We start from the raw sequence: 17269 nt of genomic DNA, 5'->3' as shown, positions 1-17269 counted from the left end.
TACACCAAGTGAGAAGACTGGTCTTCGACAATTGCCAATAGTGTCCACTGTCTTTAAAGGGGCACGTTGCCTTAGATCGGACGAGTTGGTCTATGAAAAGCTTTCAACATTTTTGTTATAAATGCATAAGGTTTTATAGAAAGTTGGTTTAAGAGTTTATTGTTTGCCTCGCAAATCGCGTGGTTTTCATTTTACCGTTTGAACTAACACGGTCAGCTTTTTTGTGGATTAAAAAAAAATGACTCCACAAAATGGCGTGCAGTGTTAATTAATTGTGTCCCTTTATTACAAATCACATAAAAAACGTTCATGAGGAACTTAATTAATATGAAACTCAAGAGGAAGAGGACTGATTGACCTCAAGTATCTACGGTCAAATTGAGTAATGCCATCACGTTTGAATCCCGAGTATAGTTATAAATTCTTTTTCAACAGTTCATTATAATAATTGCAATTATTCAAATTCGAAATACACGGCAAATTTTACAAGGATGTTGACAAGTAAAATGACATCCCTGAATGTCGGATATGAATTGCATAATATTAACACAACAAGCGTTCAATGGTATGAATTATGAGGGTCGTTTTCGAATCCAAGCACACTGTAGATATTAATAATACTTTCGTACTGTCTTTAATAGTACCTATCACACCTAAGCCAGGCGCGGATCCAGGAATTTTTAACCGGGGGGGCACAACTTTGTATTTATATTTTAACTGTTTTGCTCATAGAAATTTAAGGGACGGGGTCCAGGGGCCGGCCATACGGCTCCTGGGGGATCTAGGAGCGAAGCCCCGGGCCGGTGGGGGTTCAGGGGGCGAAGCAGTTTTTGTGTCAAAAAATCAAGCCTCCGTGTGCCTAAATACAGAGGTCAAGTAACACTTTCTAAGTACTTTTGATCAAACAGTCGTCTAATGTTACTGGAATTATTATGTAGAGTAACGTGGGACTCCTATAGAAAGTCACTAATCACACACATCTCTTGAGTATTTCAGTGAAATGCTTCAGTGAAATGAAGAGACGTTTTTGTATTATATTAAATATGCCTACTGCTGATGACGTTAAATAACATTCTGGGCGGTGCCAAACCTACATGTACTTTATGTTATCATAATCTGTGCGGCCAGCGGCCAATTCCGTGAATATAAGTGGGCGACTAACCCAGATCCGACCGATAATTGTATGTTGCAAGCAGGTTTCTAGCCATACAAAATCATAGGGTAGGGGCTTTAAAAAATCTGAAATTGCGAGCGCGAGCACGACGCCATTTCTAAGGCCTTGTCAGAGACATTTCTTGGACCCTTAACTTCATCTGAAATGACTTTAAAGGCAGTGGACACTATTGGTAATTGTCAAAGACTAGCCTTCACAGTTAGTGTAGCTCAACATATGCATAAAATAAAAAACTTGTGAAAATTTGAGCTCAATTGGTCGTCGAAGTTGCGAGATAATAATGAAAGAAAAAACACCCTGACACACGAAGTTGTGTGCGTTTAGATGGTTGATTTCTAACCTTGAGTTCTAAACTTGAGGTCTTTAAATCAAATTCGTGGAAAATTACTTCTTTCTCGAAAACTATGGCACTTCAGAGGGAGCCGTTTCTCACAATGTTTTGTACCATCAACCTCTCCCCATTACTCGTTACCAAGGAAGGTTTTGTGCTAATAATTATTTTGAGTAATTACCAATAGTGTCCACTGCCTTTAAAGCCATTATACACTTTCGGTACAGAAAAGAAATTAAAAGTTCACAGTTACAAATAATTTACAGGGTTTACAGAAGGTAATGGTGAAAGACTTACCTTGAAATATTATTCCATGAAATGCTTTACTTTTTGAGAAAACATTAAAACATTATCAATGTTCGATAGCGAGAATTACGGATTTATTTTCACACATTTCACGACACGGCGAAACGTGGGGAAAAAAGGGTGGGTTTCCCTTTATTTTCTCCCGACTCCGATGACCGATTGAGCCTAAATTTTCACAGGTTTGTTTTTTTATATATAAGTTGTGGTACACGAAGTGTGGGCCTTTGACAACACTGTTTACCGAAAGTGCCCAATAGCTTTAAAACTAATACAAACAATGCAGTAAAAGTTTGTCCACAAAATATTGAAGGGGCCTTGTGATAGTCCTGATACAGAACATTTAAATGAAGAGGCACTTTTCCTCTCGCCTTTTTTCTTCTTTTATTCTCTCTCTCTCTTTTTTCACCGGGGGGCACTTTCCCCCTGCCCCCCCCCCCCCCGTGGATCCGCGCCTGAAAGCTATAGGAGCTTCTTCAGGCTGGCGACAATGTCCAATGCTTAAAGGAACACGTTGCCTTGGATCGGTCGAGTTCGTCTTTGAAAAGCGTATGTAACCGTTTGTTATGAAATGCATATGGTTAGAAAGATGTTCAAAAAGTAGAATACAATAATGATCCACACATATTTGGCTCGAAATTGCGTGGCTTTCCTTTTACTTTTCGAACTAACACGGTCGGCCATTTGTGGGAGTCAAAAATTTGACTCCCATAAATGGCCGACCGTATTTATCGACGAGGTAAAAGGAAAACCACGCAATTTCGAGTAATACTTGTGCGGATCATTATATTTTACTTTTAAAATATCTTTCTAATCATATGCATTATATAACAAACGGTTACATACGCTTTTCAAAGACCAACTCGACCGATCCAAGGCAACGTTTTCCTTTAACGGTATTTTGTACCCTTTCTTAGTCATAGAGGGCGTTGTAGGCCCGGCGATTTGGACCAAGTTGGCCATTTGAAAACGAACCTCATAAACCATGATCAAGAACAATACAGATGGAATTAATAAAGGACAATCTCACATAACACTATATTGACCATGTTGCACAAATAATGAAGATTCGCTATTAATTTTTTTTTTTGTTAACGAATTTGTTTTATCTACAAAGAGCGAGTAAATAATTATCATTTGTCTCTATAAACACATAATTTTTACCCATCGGTTTTGTGGAATAGTTTTCTTAACAGGTTAAGAACGTACCTAGTAATTTTAATGTTTGAATAATATTATTTACATTTTGATATTTGCAACAATTTAGCTTTATACACGATTGCCCCAGTGCCGAAATACAAAAAACTTCCAGGTTCTACAATTACTGAACAAGGCCTATTAAATGATTGTATTATTATTGTCTTATTATAATACGGGCACTCATTGTGTAAAAAGGAACATTACGGAGTTGCAAGAGAAAAAATCGTATAAAATCACAGACTGATTAGGACATCCTTTCAAATATTTCTGTCTCAAATGTTAATTTGATGAGACATAAATAAAACTAAATTCCCGTTTGGAGTTTATCGCGCAGTGCGCGTTTTTTTCTTTCGATGTAATGCAAACAAAATTAATGTCAACCGTTTTTTAAACAATTTTCTCGTGACCCATAATGGCCGATCGATCTCAAACTTCTACAGGTTTTTCAGTTCATGTATGGTGGATTACATGAAGTGCTTAGTCTACCAGCAACTGCTTTGTAAGCAAAAACCAATTCTGTAATAAGTAGGATTTGAAACTTTGCATGGTGGAAATACGATATAGAAAGGTTTTGCGGTAACACCATGTAATGACTATCTCTAAATGAGTTAAGGTGGTTCTGAAAAGAACCGTTGGTTTCAACTCGACGTTTCGATCAGTATGCTCTGATTTCACCAGAAGACGATCAGAGCATACTGATCGAAACGTCGAGTTGAAACCAACGGTTCTTTTCAGAACCACCCCTGCCAACTCATTGCAATTCTGTAATGTTCCTTTATTATGTTCAAACTTGTCTCTTTTTCAACATAGCTTCATGTTGTTCAGTACCATTCTACAGTCTCGCCTGAACCGTCTGTTAGCAAGTCCGTAAATAAACGGGTTAACAGCATTGTTTATGAGAAGCGTCAAACTCAACTCTTCAACTGCCACCAGGACCGTGGGGCTGATGTCGGAGCCCCCAGTACGGGATGAAATAATAACGGCTATCATAATCCAATATGGTAACCAGGTGATCAGGAACACCAAGCTAGTAATGAATAGCATTTTTGTGGTCTTGCGCTGTAATACCAGTGAGTGGGTAGAGGGGGATCGTCGGAAAGTTGATGGCTTGGATTTCTTTCTCCCCGTACCCGTACCAAGGTCCCTCCCCAACGTGGTGTTTTGTAGGGTATCCGTATTGTTCCGTGAAGCAGTACATTCTTCTGCGGTTCGTTCTTGGACTTTCTCAGATTGGATCCCCTCAGATGAAAAATCTGCAGGAGGCTGCTGTTGGCGAATTTTCACTACGTCAGAATGATGTGTGAAACTCACACGATCGCTTGGAGTAGCAGGACATTTATCCTTTGCGATGCCCGATGTTGTGGATTCATTTCGCCTATTAGAAGAGTCTGTTGAATTGACAACAGCACTGACTTTCTTATTGCCACCTCGAACGTGCTTCCTAATGACACGGTAAACTTGAGTGTAGCAAAACAAGATCGTCAACACTGAAGTCAGGAAACAGATGATCTGAAAAATAATCAACATGAAAATCCAGATCATTGATTTTTTTTGGTCAACATACAGAGCGACTATCCCGGGTGAGTTCACGATCACGGCAAATACGAACGAGGACCAGGCGGCGATCTTGGCACGCCTGTGGGTGAAGAAACGGCTCTGCGGACGGCACACGCAGAGGTAGCGATCCGCTGCGATCACCCCCGTGATCAACACGGATGAAGACACAATCATTTTGCGAAGTGTCAACAGCAAAGTGAACACTGCTGGTGATTCCACCCGAGCCAGCTGAAGAAACTGCGGGACGATGTCCACAACGCTCATTAGGCAGGCGATGAGGTCGACCCAGGCTAGACTCATAATAAGAACGTGGGTGCTTGTCTTAACTTTCTTAGCCCAGTAGACACGTATGATGAGGCAGTTACCAGGAACTCCAACGAGTAAAAGGATGAAATTAATAACAACATTAAACACTCTAACGTCAAACTCCTTTGGGTTCTCTGTCGGCACTAGAGTTGAACAGCTATAATTTTCAGAGGCGTTTTCCATTTTCACGAAGGTAATGTTCATGTTCGCAACGAGTTCTCAATTTACTGTGTTTCAAGAGAGTTTTTTTTAAGAAGAGCGTGCAGCGCCATAACTATCCATACTGCAACTAATGTAGTAATTTGATGAGACAATTACAGCTATGCATGAAACAAAAAGTATAAACGAGAAATCCGAGTCTGGGAAAATAACCAGGCAGTGAAATGCAACTTTTTTGTTTTAGAGGTTTTTCCCCCGGAAAGCTTATTGACCTAGAAAAATGAAACCAAAAGTGATCCGATCACTAACAAAAACAATGTCATGAAAACTTTTTATTACAAAATGCTTAAAAGCAGTGGACACTATTGGTAATTACTCAAAATAATTATCAGCATAAAACCTCACTTGGTAACGAGTAATGGGAAGAGGTTGATGGTATAAAACATTTTGAAAAGCGGCTCCCTCTGAAGTGATATAGTTTTACGAGAAAGAAGTAATTTTCCACGAATTTGATTTCGTTTTAGAACTTGAGGTCTCGAAATCAAGCATCTGAAAGCACACAACTTCGTGTGGCAAGGGTGTTTCTTCTTTCATTATTATCTCGCAAATTCGATGACTGATTGAGCTCAAATTTTCACAGGTTTGTTATTTTATGCATATGTTGAGATACACCAACTGTGAAGGCTATAGTCTTTGACAATTTACCAATAGTGTCCAATGCCTTTAAAGGCGAGACGAGGGGCAGCTAGTTTTAATCAGCCACGGGAAAACAATTTCGTTCTTAATATTTCACAACAGTTTGTTCCTGCCTTAAAGGCACTGGACACGTTTGGCAATTGTAAAACACAAAGTGTACTTGGTATCCCATCATACGCATGAAATAATCGACCCTGTTGCACAGCTTTGTGCGCTTTCAGGTGCAACATTTATTAATCTAGTGAAAAATTACCTCTTTCTCAAAACGACGCTTCAGAGAGAGCCGTTTCTAGCGATGTGCTATACTATCAACAGCTCACCGTTGCTCGGCACCATTGTTTATGCTACAAATATTTTGTGTAATTACCAATAGTACTCAGTGCCTTTAACATTAACTTAGCACGAATTAGTATAATAGACCTCAGTTCACGCTGCCATTCATGTGTTTTGAACCAGTGCCAGTTAGAACCAGTTCTCAGTTTAAAGGCAGTGGATACTATTGGTAATTGTCAAAGACTAGCCTTCACAGTTGGTGTATCTCAACATATGCATAAAATAACAAACATGTGAAAATTTGAGCTCAATCGGTCATCGAACTTGCGAGATAATAATGAAAGAAAAAACACTCTTGTCACACGAAGTTGTGTGCGTTTAGATGGTTGATTTCGAGACCTCAAGTTCTAAACCTGAGGTCTCGAAATCAAATTCGTGGAAAATTTCTTCTTTCTCGAAAACTATGGCACTTCAGAGGGAGCCGTTTCTCACAATGTTTTATACCATCAACCTCTCCCCATTACTTGTCACCAAGAAAGGTTTTATGCTAATAAATATTTTGAGTCATTACCAATAGTGTCCACTGCCTTTAAAGATCGTCTGGAACTCTTAAACCACTGCGTAATACTTGGCCATTAAAATAGAAGTTAATTATGTCTCATGTTTTGTGTGAAATTGGAAATAAAATACCCTTTTAAATATACAAATCTACACAGAGTTCGTGTTAACGACCCATACACTCGTCTAGAGTTGCAATCCGGAATGAGGAAATATAATTTCATGCTGTTGTTTCCTGGTTGTTATTTTTAGAAAAGGTTTTGGAAAAGAAAACAGAGTAAAGATTTTTAGCTTTGGAATGTTTATGTCTTGACTATCAATTTTTTGCAAATCCAAATGCAGTTAAAACCCGACTGGCGTATAGTACGACCCACAGAGTGCGGAAGGACTTTGGATGAAGAAGTAGCAAATTAAAAGAAGAATAAGTGAAAGAAGAATCTGCTACGCCGCTGCCTAAAACTAATAACCGTACGCCTAACCCTAGTTAACACTTAGTTTAACCCTTACCATACGCCTAAAACTAACCCTAAACCTACGCCTAACCCTAACCCTAACCCTTAATCTAACTCTATTAAACCCTACGCCTTGCCCTAACCCTAAACCCTAACCGGAGGCGTGGAGGCGTGGGTTAGATGGGACGGGATAGGGAAGGGGCACACGGTGGGACAGGGAAGTGGGGAAAAATGAACGGGGCTGGTGAGGGGGAAACGAAAGGGGAATTGAAAACAATACAGGACAGGAAAATAATAAACTGAACGGGAACAAAATAAACGAAACGAGATATAAACCGGACTGGGAAAGAACCACTATCGGGACCCACTGGAAACTGGAAAACACTGGATGGGATTGACTAATAATACCGAAACGGAAAAAAAGACGGACAAGGGTTAGTGTACGATTTCACAAAGCACTAAGATTCGTCGTAACTTTGGATGGGTGGTTTGCCACAGTGATTAGTATTGTAACCCTTTCCAGCCACTTTAACCCTCCCCTGTACACAACGCTACACTTGCAGCATTTTGTACGTAGAGCTTTCTAGCGTGGTTGCCGCGCAAAGCGCGGCATCCCGCTAGTGTACACAATGTCATGAAATTTTGGCCAATAACATGTGTAAAATAAGCGAGTTATTTCCGTACTCAGCTCTATGAAATTGGCCCCTCGAGGAGGAGGATTCGAGAGAGGGCGCTATCAGAAAAAGTTTGTACACAGTTTGCCATAGGGGGGACCGAATCTCCGGGGAACAGCCACATCGGTGTCCCAGGGAATAACGATAGTAAGTCTCAGAAATTTGTATTCAGACTGCAGGACTTACAATCACAAGATTGTGGGTTCGAATCCCGTGGCTAAAAGCTGATTTCACAATGACTAAAATAAATATTGTCGTCCAGTTAATGAATCACAATTTCTTGATTTGTGTAAAATCATAATCATAGACGTTAAATCAATGTATGTATGAGAGAGACTGGCTGTTGCCAGCTTGGTGTTTATATCCCTTTGTGGGAGTTTGCCGAGTTTCCTTGATGGGAAGATCAACAAACAAACAAACAAACAAACAAACAAACAAACAAACAAACAAACAAACAAACGAACAAACAAACAAAAATACCATGACAAGAGGGTGTTCTTGGGTTTTTATTGTTTAATAGAGAACTCAATTCTGGAACTTGTACAAATTTCTTTTAAAGGCAGAGTGTAGTACTTTTTATTGATTCACAAGTTAATAACCATAACTTACTTGTAAAAGAGCACTGGAGAGTGACCCTCTTTACAGCAGTATAGTTCAACCGAAAGATCTTTATTTCACTGCTACTAATAATTGGTAGTCTACGCGATTGGTGAACAATTTGCTCAGAATATGATAAAAACATGAAACTTGGCACAAATGATCATAACAACACTCTCAACCTTTTCAGGGGTGGAGCCACCGATAATTGTATCGAGCATAGCAACGGTTGCTATGTTACATTTCCCATAGCAACTAACACAAAACATGCCCACAGGCAATTTGAAAATACAAATTTTAACTTTTTATTCATGTTTATCTTTATCCATCATGTTAACATCAATCTGGAGCAATTGGCAAATACAATAGGCTTAACATGGTTGCTAGGCAACATATTACCCTTAGTGACTAAGTTTTCCATAGCAACCAGCACAAAAACTGCCCACAGACAAATTTAACTTAAATACTTCATTTTTTTAATTTAAATTCAAGCTAACCTCTCATGTTAACATCAATCTTGAGCGATTGGCAAATACAGAAGGCTAAACATGGTTGCTATGCAACACATTTTCCTTAGCAACCAGTACATAGGATGTCTATACATACTATTTTTCACAACGATTATTATGCAATAAGCATTTTAAATATAATTAAAAAAGTCCTTAGATGATACAAAATGTTACTTTAGATTGCTTCATTACTTCACTAGGCAACATGTACATGTTGGTATCAACACGGCAGTCTAATAGCAGACATCATCCATCCTATGCCGCCCCTCTTTGCTGAGGCGACCACACCCCTCAATGACGGGTCACTGCTTTGAAGTTATTCAAGCAGCGCCGTGCATACAACATGTCAACCCTAAGCCAAAGACTTTTAACAAAGTCTCTGGTCATTGATTTGAAGATAGTGGTTGGTGGGAAACTCTCCGAGAGGCAGAAGTGGCAGCCCCTGACATTGTGAAATCGATCTTAAAGGTATCCCGTGTCTCCTGAACCTAACATGCTCAACAAGTCCACATGTCTTGATGTCTTGTGTTGGTGCGTTCATTGTGTACGACTGACTTTGAGTTGTACGACTCTTAACCAGTGCACCTATTGCCAGTCCACTAATAGGAGATATGTGTAACCTTGACAGGAACCAATACTGATGCTGCCCGATAATTGAATTGACACAGGATGATGTCGAAAGACACACCAAAGTACTGTCAAATCAAGCCCTCTGTAATCCTCCTGCCCTCGTTTCTTCGGTCAACTCAAGATACACAATGCTGATGTTTCTCTCTGCCCCAACATTGCATCCAGGGATGGGGTTCACCAACCTATAACATAGCCAGTTGTCTCACCAACGTCTCACCAACATCAGACGTCTCAAGTCTCACCCTTAGTGGGCCTCACACATCACCATATCACCAACTAGCAGATCGTCAACACCATAAGGACACTCAACTCAGTCAACCCGACATTCTTGTCAGTTTTGAGCAGGGGGGTGGGCGGAAGGGGTCGCGCCACGAACCCGCCACCTACGTTGAAAATAATCTCATTCTTCTCTCGCGACGAGCGCCGGTCGAAGCTCTCCATACAAACCTACGCAAACGGCGCGCTATGTAGTGCACGTACATTCCCTTTATAAAATTAAAAGATTTCGAATACGTTCTCCCCTTTGAACGCAGGCGCGGCCGTTGAGACTGCCTGTTAATCAAAGGGTGCGTTTATCTCTAAATAATGTTAGTTCACCCAATGTCTACACTAGAAAACATCGTAAATGACTTTTTGTTGCATTGCCAACTGCTTTAGTAATTTAATAATTTAATAAGCAATATATATTTAGCGTAAACGACATGTCTTTATATTATGTTTAAGATGTGCGCTTGCCTTAGAATTAACATTACCTGCGGCGAATGTTCCCGTCCGTCAACAGACGATCGTTTGCGTGGAAACCAAGTATAGGCAGAAACCATTTTCTCAAAAATACCTCTCAAAAAACGTCACATATCCAGAGGATGTACGGAGGGATTTTGTTTAAACTTTCAGGAATGAAAGATCTATCCCTCATCACAACATTTAGTAAAAAAAATCAGAGGATGAACGATAATTTTTTTCACATTATGTCGATGTTTGTAGCCATTTTAGGGGTGACGTTTTGTAACAAAACTCCCGCCATTCATACACGTTGGCCGCTGCAATAAGCCAAAGGAAAATTTCGGTAAAATGTTTAAGCATTTTATGTAAAACTAACCAGTTTAACAATTGAAAATGCTCTTACAATAAGTACTGTTATGTTTTCAGTGCTGTTAAAGAGAGAATTTCAGCGGTAATCATGTTATCTTTTCTTGTTTAATATTGTCATCACCTATTTTGAAAATGGAGTGTAAAACGCGCTGGCAAATGATTGCGCAATACCCCTTCCGCCCCCCCTGGTTTTGAGGAAGTCTCTCTCTACACCAACATACGAGAGAAGCACATCATCGCCAAACAACACTTCAAGCTGATCCCACAATGACTGACCGTACAAGCCTCACTCTTCAAGAAGTCGCCGATATGATCAACACCTGCGTTTTTTTCACCAAGCTTCCAATTGAGGGACCGGTTGTACGAGCAAACCTATGGGACGGCTACGAGATCCCTCTATCCACGGTCCCCTGGTGAATTTGTTCATGGAAGAGCTCGAACTATCGAGAACCAAGATCTTCGCACATCAGACAATCCTCCCACCAGAATGACCATCACGCAAGCTCCAACGCGATCTTCAGTCAAGCTTAAGTCAAGACTTTCCACACATTACCCAACTTGATTCATGCAGCACTTCATACACTCAAGGAAAAGCAAGACAGCCAAGACAATACTATTTTTTACTGCACTCACTGCCTATATGGGAAAGTATGCACCGGGGAGGCTGGTCCCATATCTACATATTTAGAATAAATGAGCATCAATCACATGGCATACTGGGACGCCTGAACAAAATAAGCAACCATCTAGCATTCACAAGAAGAAGATCATCTCATCGACTGGAAGTCAAGATCATTGCTTGCAACACAGTTCCAAAAACACTTCATTGTCTACATCAATGACATTTCCAGCAGCAGCTGACCACCATACTGATACACACCAGCGCAAACGAATCCAGCCAGCAGACAACCCCAAAGCATCAACGATCAACAATCAACATATTGGACACTTGGATACTGTCTGCCCAATTGTGCTTTACTTTGCTGGTCAAGACCACACTAACTCGTTTCGGAGCCAAGTCCTTCTCACACTACTCTATTCACCGGGGTTTGACCCCAGGGATTAACGGCCGGCCTTTTCACACTATGGTTGTTTTTTCCTCAGTCTGCCCTAGTCTGTCTACCGCTGCAAATGGGCAAACCTTGGTGAAAAACCACCCCTGCTCCAACTGCTCTGGAGCAGGGATAAGCCGTAAAATCCTGGGGTATTCTTTAAACATGCAACCGGAACCACATGGAACACACAGTGTGAAAGTGAGATGGGGTCATCACGGGGTAAAAAAGTCACTATATAAGATATACAGTGTGAAAGGGCCAAAGGGCTTTTTACACTGTTATACCCTCAATTTCACTGTTTAGTGTTATTTTTTATCAATGCATTGTTTAACGCAAAAGCAGTGACAACATTGTCAGTTGCTAGTTTCTTTTTGATACCTTTGACTTAGTACGTAGCAACAATGTTTGGATTCCATGTATAGGCTTAAGGTGTAAAATACCATTGCTCTCATGGTATAAGATAAACACTTCTTTTCAGTAATGGAATAAATGAGTTCAGTGAAAGTGGAACCTGTGTTCACAGGCATTACTTTATGTGTACTCGGATGGTTGCTGTGGTAAATATGTTACTAAGCAACTAAATATTAATTTTGTTGTTTTGTATAACAAGTATGACAACCTTGAAAATTATTTTACCCATTAATTATTCTCTTCTCTTGACCAAGAGGCAATGTGAAATAGAAGCAACATTCCAACAAACAGTGGATAGACTATTTGTTCTGTTTATCCATTCCCTAGCAACAAAACAATTGTTTCTTTTGTTTTCTGGTGACACTTACAGTATTGTTTTGTCTCCTGATGACACTGACTGTCTTTGAAACATGTCCACTGATAGTTCTGATGTTCTGGAACATGGGACAAGGCTATCCGGGTGCACTAGGGAGGCTTAAAAGCGCCGTTGCTAGGGTAAATGAGTTACCTAGCAACCGTTGCTAAGGAAAATGCATTTTTCAATGGCTCCACCCCTAAAAATAATCAGTAAGGGTTGAAGAACACTTGTGCCAAGTTTCATGCTTTTATCACTTTCTGAGCAATTCTTACAGTATTTTGCACCCATCGCCTAGACTATGGCGGACTTTTTCGAGCAATGGATATCATTATGAAAGCTTGTAACTTTCTCGACCCCCATCAAAATACTTGGGTCAAATCGGCAACAAATCTCACATATAGCATCTTTAACGATTATTTTGTTGGCCTTTTAGTAAACATTTTTACACAAAAATTCAGGCTATTAGTGAACCCGGATTACTTTAGTAAGTTTACAGTCTAGGAATTGAGATAGAATAATAGTCGTCCATTAACAACCTTGGACATGATGTTTGGTGAAGTTATTCAACAGGTAAAAATAAATCTGGACAGAAACAGTTATATTTCTAAACCTCCGTGCTGTAAAGACTCTCCAAATCCATCTCCGCGTTATTGTTCAACTCGGTTTCAGAAGTATGGGCTAACCTCTCGCCAACAACGCCCAATTCTGTCGCCGTGTTATTGTAGAAACTGTCCGGTACATTCACCGTGTTGTGGTCGGTGTTTTTGATGGGGTGAGCAGCGAAAATGAACCGGTAGACTGTGCTCGCAGTCAGACCACCGACCACCGGGGCAGCCCAGTAGATCTGAATGGACAGAAATTACACAAAACTACATAATTATTTGGGTAATTTGAATTATCCATAACAAAGCTAGCACAGTTGGCAAACCCCCGAACCCCGAAAATTCCTGTTTTTTTTTTGTTTTTTTTCGGTTTTTTTTTTTGCGTCAACTAGTCACCCCGAGCTTTGCATTCTATCCCCAAACAATTTATCGGTGGCAAAAGACAGGGTCTAAATAGCCTTCGTAAGCCCTTTGCCTCCCGATGCTTACCCGTGGGGTGGGGGGGGGGGGTAACCCAGCCACCTCTTTGCTCTTTCCAAAAATTTAACCAATATGCCTATACGCAATATTCCTCACTTACCGGTAATCTATAGTTTTATGTCATTACAATTTGTTTGTTCATCTCGTGAATATTTGCATTTGTTGTGCTTCTTGCGACATTCTCATACATCCCTCGTTGTGGGGCTTCAAGACGTATTGCAAACACTTATATGTTTTTCTTAAAGGCAGTGGGCACTGTTGGTAATTAATCAAAATAATTATCAGCATATAACCATTCTTGGTGACGAGTAATGGGGAGAGGTTGATGGTATAAAACATTGCTTATTTTATTACACACAAATAATTTCGCAGGTTGCAATTTTCCAAAGTCATTGACATGTTGTCGACCTACCCAGTGATTAGCCCAGTTCTGAGCAGATAACGCGGGGCCAAAGGACCGGGCAGGGTTCATACTGGCGCCGGTAAACGGGATCTGCCAAAGAAAATGAAAGACACAAATTAAACAAGCTCAATGTTGTCATTTTATGAACAAGGTCATGCACAAATTATTATTTATGTAATTAAACTTGCAACAAAAATAATGTGATTCAGTTTTCAGTTTTATGGGCGCATAGTATAGACCGTTGTCATAAGGTTAGTTTAAAAGTAATAAAGCATTTTTTTATCGGAAAGCTAGCTTATATCCATCCCTCAGTTTTCATCAAACACGCCATTATACACAATCTGTGAAAATTAAATGATTTTGGTGGTTATTGTAAAATTGAGAAATCAACCCCAAATTCAAGAGATTTGTTTGCACACTTGCATGTATATCGGGTTTTAATTTAATCGGGGTTTTTAAATTGCCATTTGCTTCAATTTGAAAGTATTTCCCGGATGAAATATTATTTCTCTGGCAGTCAAGTAACGAGAAATTTTCTTTGGTGAGGGTAAGCGCGGGTTGTTCGGGATGGGGGGGGGCAGAAACAATTGGTGGAGCTTTTTTGTATGTCAATCGAACCACACATTTTGTGCATTTTTGTAAAGCACTCGTGCCGAGACAAGGGCTCTGAGCCCCCCCCCCCCCCCCCCCCCCCAATTGCTGTTTGGGCCACTGTTGTTAACTTACTAATCAGTTTTGTATTGAACGCGTGGTTGTTGGTTCAAATCCCGCAAATTTTCTTTGTTCAACCCAAATTTAAACAACTTACCCAGCCAGTTTCCCCTGAGGTTGATTACTTTATATCTGGAAGTGTGCTGTTCCAATTTAAAGAAATCGTAATTCTCCCTAAATGGCAATTAGATATACTTATTGTGTCGTACGATTTTCTATAATATACATCTACAGGTGTAGATCGAATGTGCTCTAAAAGAAAGTTGTACATAAAAACATTTTTTTTACAGTTTTATTCGTATTACGTATAGGTAGATGCACTGGACACAATGTATTGGTAACTACTCAAAATAATTTTCAGAATAAAACTTACTTGATAACGATCAATGAAGTGCCTTTGATAGTAGGCCTAAACATTGTGAGAAACAGCTCCCTCTGAATATAAAACAAGTGGCAATTTTTGATGCGTCATGAAGTTACGTAGTTTTTGAGAGAGGTAATTTCGCACTCAAATATTAAACGACTTCAGGCCTGAAGCCTTTTATTATGCATCTGAAAGGACACAAATTAATGTGCAACAAGTGTTTGTTTTTTCTTTCTATCATGATTCTCCTGCAACTTCGATGACCAGTTGATTGAGTCCTAATTTGTGTACACATGTTGTTATTTTGTGCACATGTTGAGATACATTCACCAAGTGAGGACACTGGTCTTTGTCAATTGTCTAAATGTATTAGTGCCTTTGTAAAGGCACTGATTAAAATGATGTACCTGGTATTATTTAAAGACACTTGACACTATTGGTAATTGTCAATGACCAGTCTTCTCACTTGTAACTCAACATATGCATAAAATAACAAACTTTTGAAAATTTGAGCTCAAGGTCGTCGAAGTTGCAAGAGAATAACGAAATAAAAAACGTTATTGTTGCATAAGTTGACGTGTGCTTTATCAGATGCTTGATTTCAAGACCTCAAAATCTAACTCTGAGGTCTCCAAATCAAATATTTTAGTGAGAAATTACTTCCTTTTTCAAAAAATACGTTACTTCAGAGGGAGCTGTTTCTCACAATGTTTTATACTATGAACAGCTCTGAAAGAACTTACAGCAAAAAGTAATCCAATTGCCACGGAAACACCGACAGCAAACGCAACTGGAATCCTTGTGTCTTTCCTCCTTGGATCCGTCGTTGAAAACACCGTGAAAACCAATTGAAACGTAGCAACCAGTTCAACTACAAAGCCCTGGCCGATCGTTACATGCTCACCGAGCAGGGTGCACCCTAAAGAGGCATTGTTCTGGGCATAAAAGGGTGTGACCACCCGTAGGAGAGCAGCACCCAGGTACGCTCCGAGACACTGTGCGACGATGAAGAGCACGCCGCGAATCAAGCTGATCTCACGGTAGACCATAAGCGGTATCGTCACGGCCGGGTTGAGATGGGCTCCGCTCACATCACCAAAACAATGCACCAGGAATGCAATGACCAACCCGAAGGAGAGCGAGATGTGGAGGTTGCTGGCAGCTTGACTCCCGTCCCAGGAAGCAGACGAGCCAGCGGCGAGGAGAACAAATAAAAACAGTGCGATGCATTCGGCAAGAATGGCACGCCAGAAGTTCAAGTCTCCGCTGATTGTCTCCCAAACTATATGCCTGGGTCTCCGTGGATGCTCTGATCCATCAAATGGCTTATAGTAAGACAAGAATATATCGGCGGCATTGCAACGGCATAATCTAGCACGAATGGTACTCATTCTTATTGCAGATAATTACCAATTCCTATCAAACTCTGAACACTCAATAATGTTTGCTTACTAGCATTTATTAAACATGTCTTGATCACGCATCACTAATGATAGCAATGTTTCATATTACAAAACCCGCAAACATAATTCGGTAACAACGTGTGACACTGTGAATATTGCTGTAATAAAAACCCTGATATTTATCTACTGCCGTGGAGTTGACTGGGAATAAATAAGGAGACAGCCTAGTTCAAATAAGAACTTGTCCTGCTTTTTGTCTAGAAAAAAAGGTAGTGTCAATTTAACTGTAACGGCAGCCGAATATCTTATCTGATCCAGGGTTTAAAGCTTACTGTTATAATAGCCCATCAGCAAACAATCGTTTCGATATTTAGGTGTACCGTATGTATATCTCACACACATTGCTTAAAGGTACCGGGTGGATTTCACAAAGAGTTAGGACTAGTCTTATCTCGAGTTAGGACCAGTGACTCGTCCTAACTAAGGACTATCCATGCAATTTGTATATCTCCTAGGACTAGTCCTAAGTTAGGACTAGTCCAAACTCTTTGTGAAATTGACCCCTGGACACTTGTGGTTATTGTCAAAGACCAGTATTCTCACTTGGTTTGTCCCAACATAGTGCATAAAATAACAAACCTGTGAATGTTTGGTTCGTTTGGTTATATAGAAGTTGCAAAGAAATAATGAAAAAAAAAAACACCCTTGTTGCATAAATTTGTGTGTTTTCAGATGACAGAGAAAGGCTTCAGGCCTGAAGTCTGTTTCAGATTCAAATATTTTAGTGAGAGAAATTACCTCTTTCTCGAAAATTCCTTTATACAAGAGAGTGTTTGACACAATTTTGTATACTACAAGTATGATATTCGGAGGAAAAAATTAAAAACAAACTTAAAGGGTGGACACTATTGGTAATTGTCAAAGACTAGCCTTCACAGTCGGTGCATCACAACATATGCATAAAATAACTA

At 40.0% G+C, this 17269-nt stretch overlaps 2 protein-coding genes across 2 annotated transcripts; both read right to left on the bottom strand.

The window, feature by feature from the left end:
- Positions 1-3719: 3719 nt before the first annotated feature.
- Positions 3720-5185, bottom strand: LOC117289579 (muscarinic acetylcholine receptor M1-like). The gene has a single exon (XM_033770736.1). It carries the CDS (start codon positions 5073-5075, stop codon positions 3810-3812), a length of 1266 nt encoding a protein of 421 aa, XP_033626627.1. The 5' UTR covers positions 5076-5185; the 3' UTR covers positions 3720-3809.
- A 7754-nt stretch (positions 5186-12939) lies between these two features.
- Positions 12940-16786, bottom strand: LOC117288924 (aquaporin-5-like). The gene is made up of 3 exons (XM_033769797.1): positions 15639-16786; positions 13830-13910; positions 12940-13179 (listed from the first exon to the last, which is right to left on the bottom strand). The coding sequence occupies exons 1-3, from the start codon at positions 16284-16286 to the stop codon at positions 12940-12942; spliced, it is 969 nt and encodes a 322-aa protein (XP_033625688.1). The 5' UTR covers positions 16287-16786.
- Between the last annotated feature and the right edge of the window lie 483 nt (positions 16787-17269).

Source organism: Asterias rubens, chromosome 4 (genome assembly GCF_902459465.1).
Source record: "Asterias rubens chromosome 4, eAstRub1.3, whole genome shotgun sequence".
Lineage (NCBI taxonomy): Eukaryota > Metazoa > Echinodermata > Asteroidea > Forcipulatida > Asteriidae > Asterias > Asterias rubens.
Note: the sequence above shows the minus strand (reverse complement) of the source record. Positions and strands in the feature narration are given on the sequence as shown.

Bases quoted from the DNA above. Each gene is read 5' to 3' on its own strand.
- LOC117289579 (XM_033770736.1), bottom strand. From the start codon at position 5,075: ATGAACATTACCTTCGTGAAAATGGAAAACGCCTCTGAAAATTATAGC.
- LOC117288924 (XM_033769797.1), bottom strand. From the start codon at position 16,286: ATGAGTACCATTCGTGCTAGATTATGCCGTTGCAATGCCGCCGATATA. The intron at 13,911-15,638 runs GTAAGTTCTTTC...TTTCTTTGGCAG, and splicing joins CAATTGGATTACTTTTTGCT to ATCCCGTTTACCGGCGCCAG. The intron at 13,180-13,829 runs GTAGGTCGACAA...CTGTCCATTCAG, and splicing joins AGAACTGGGCTAATCACTGG to ATCTACTGGGCTGCCCCGGT.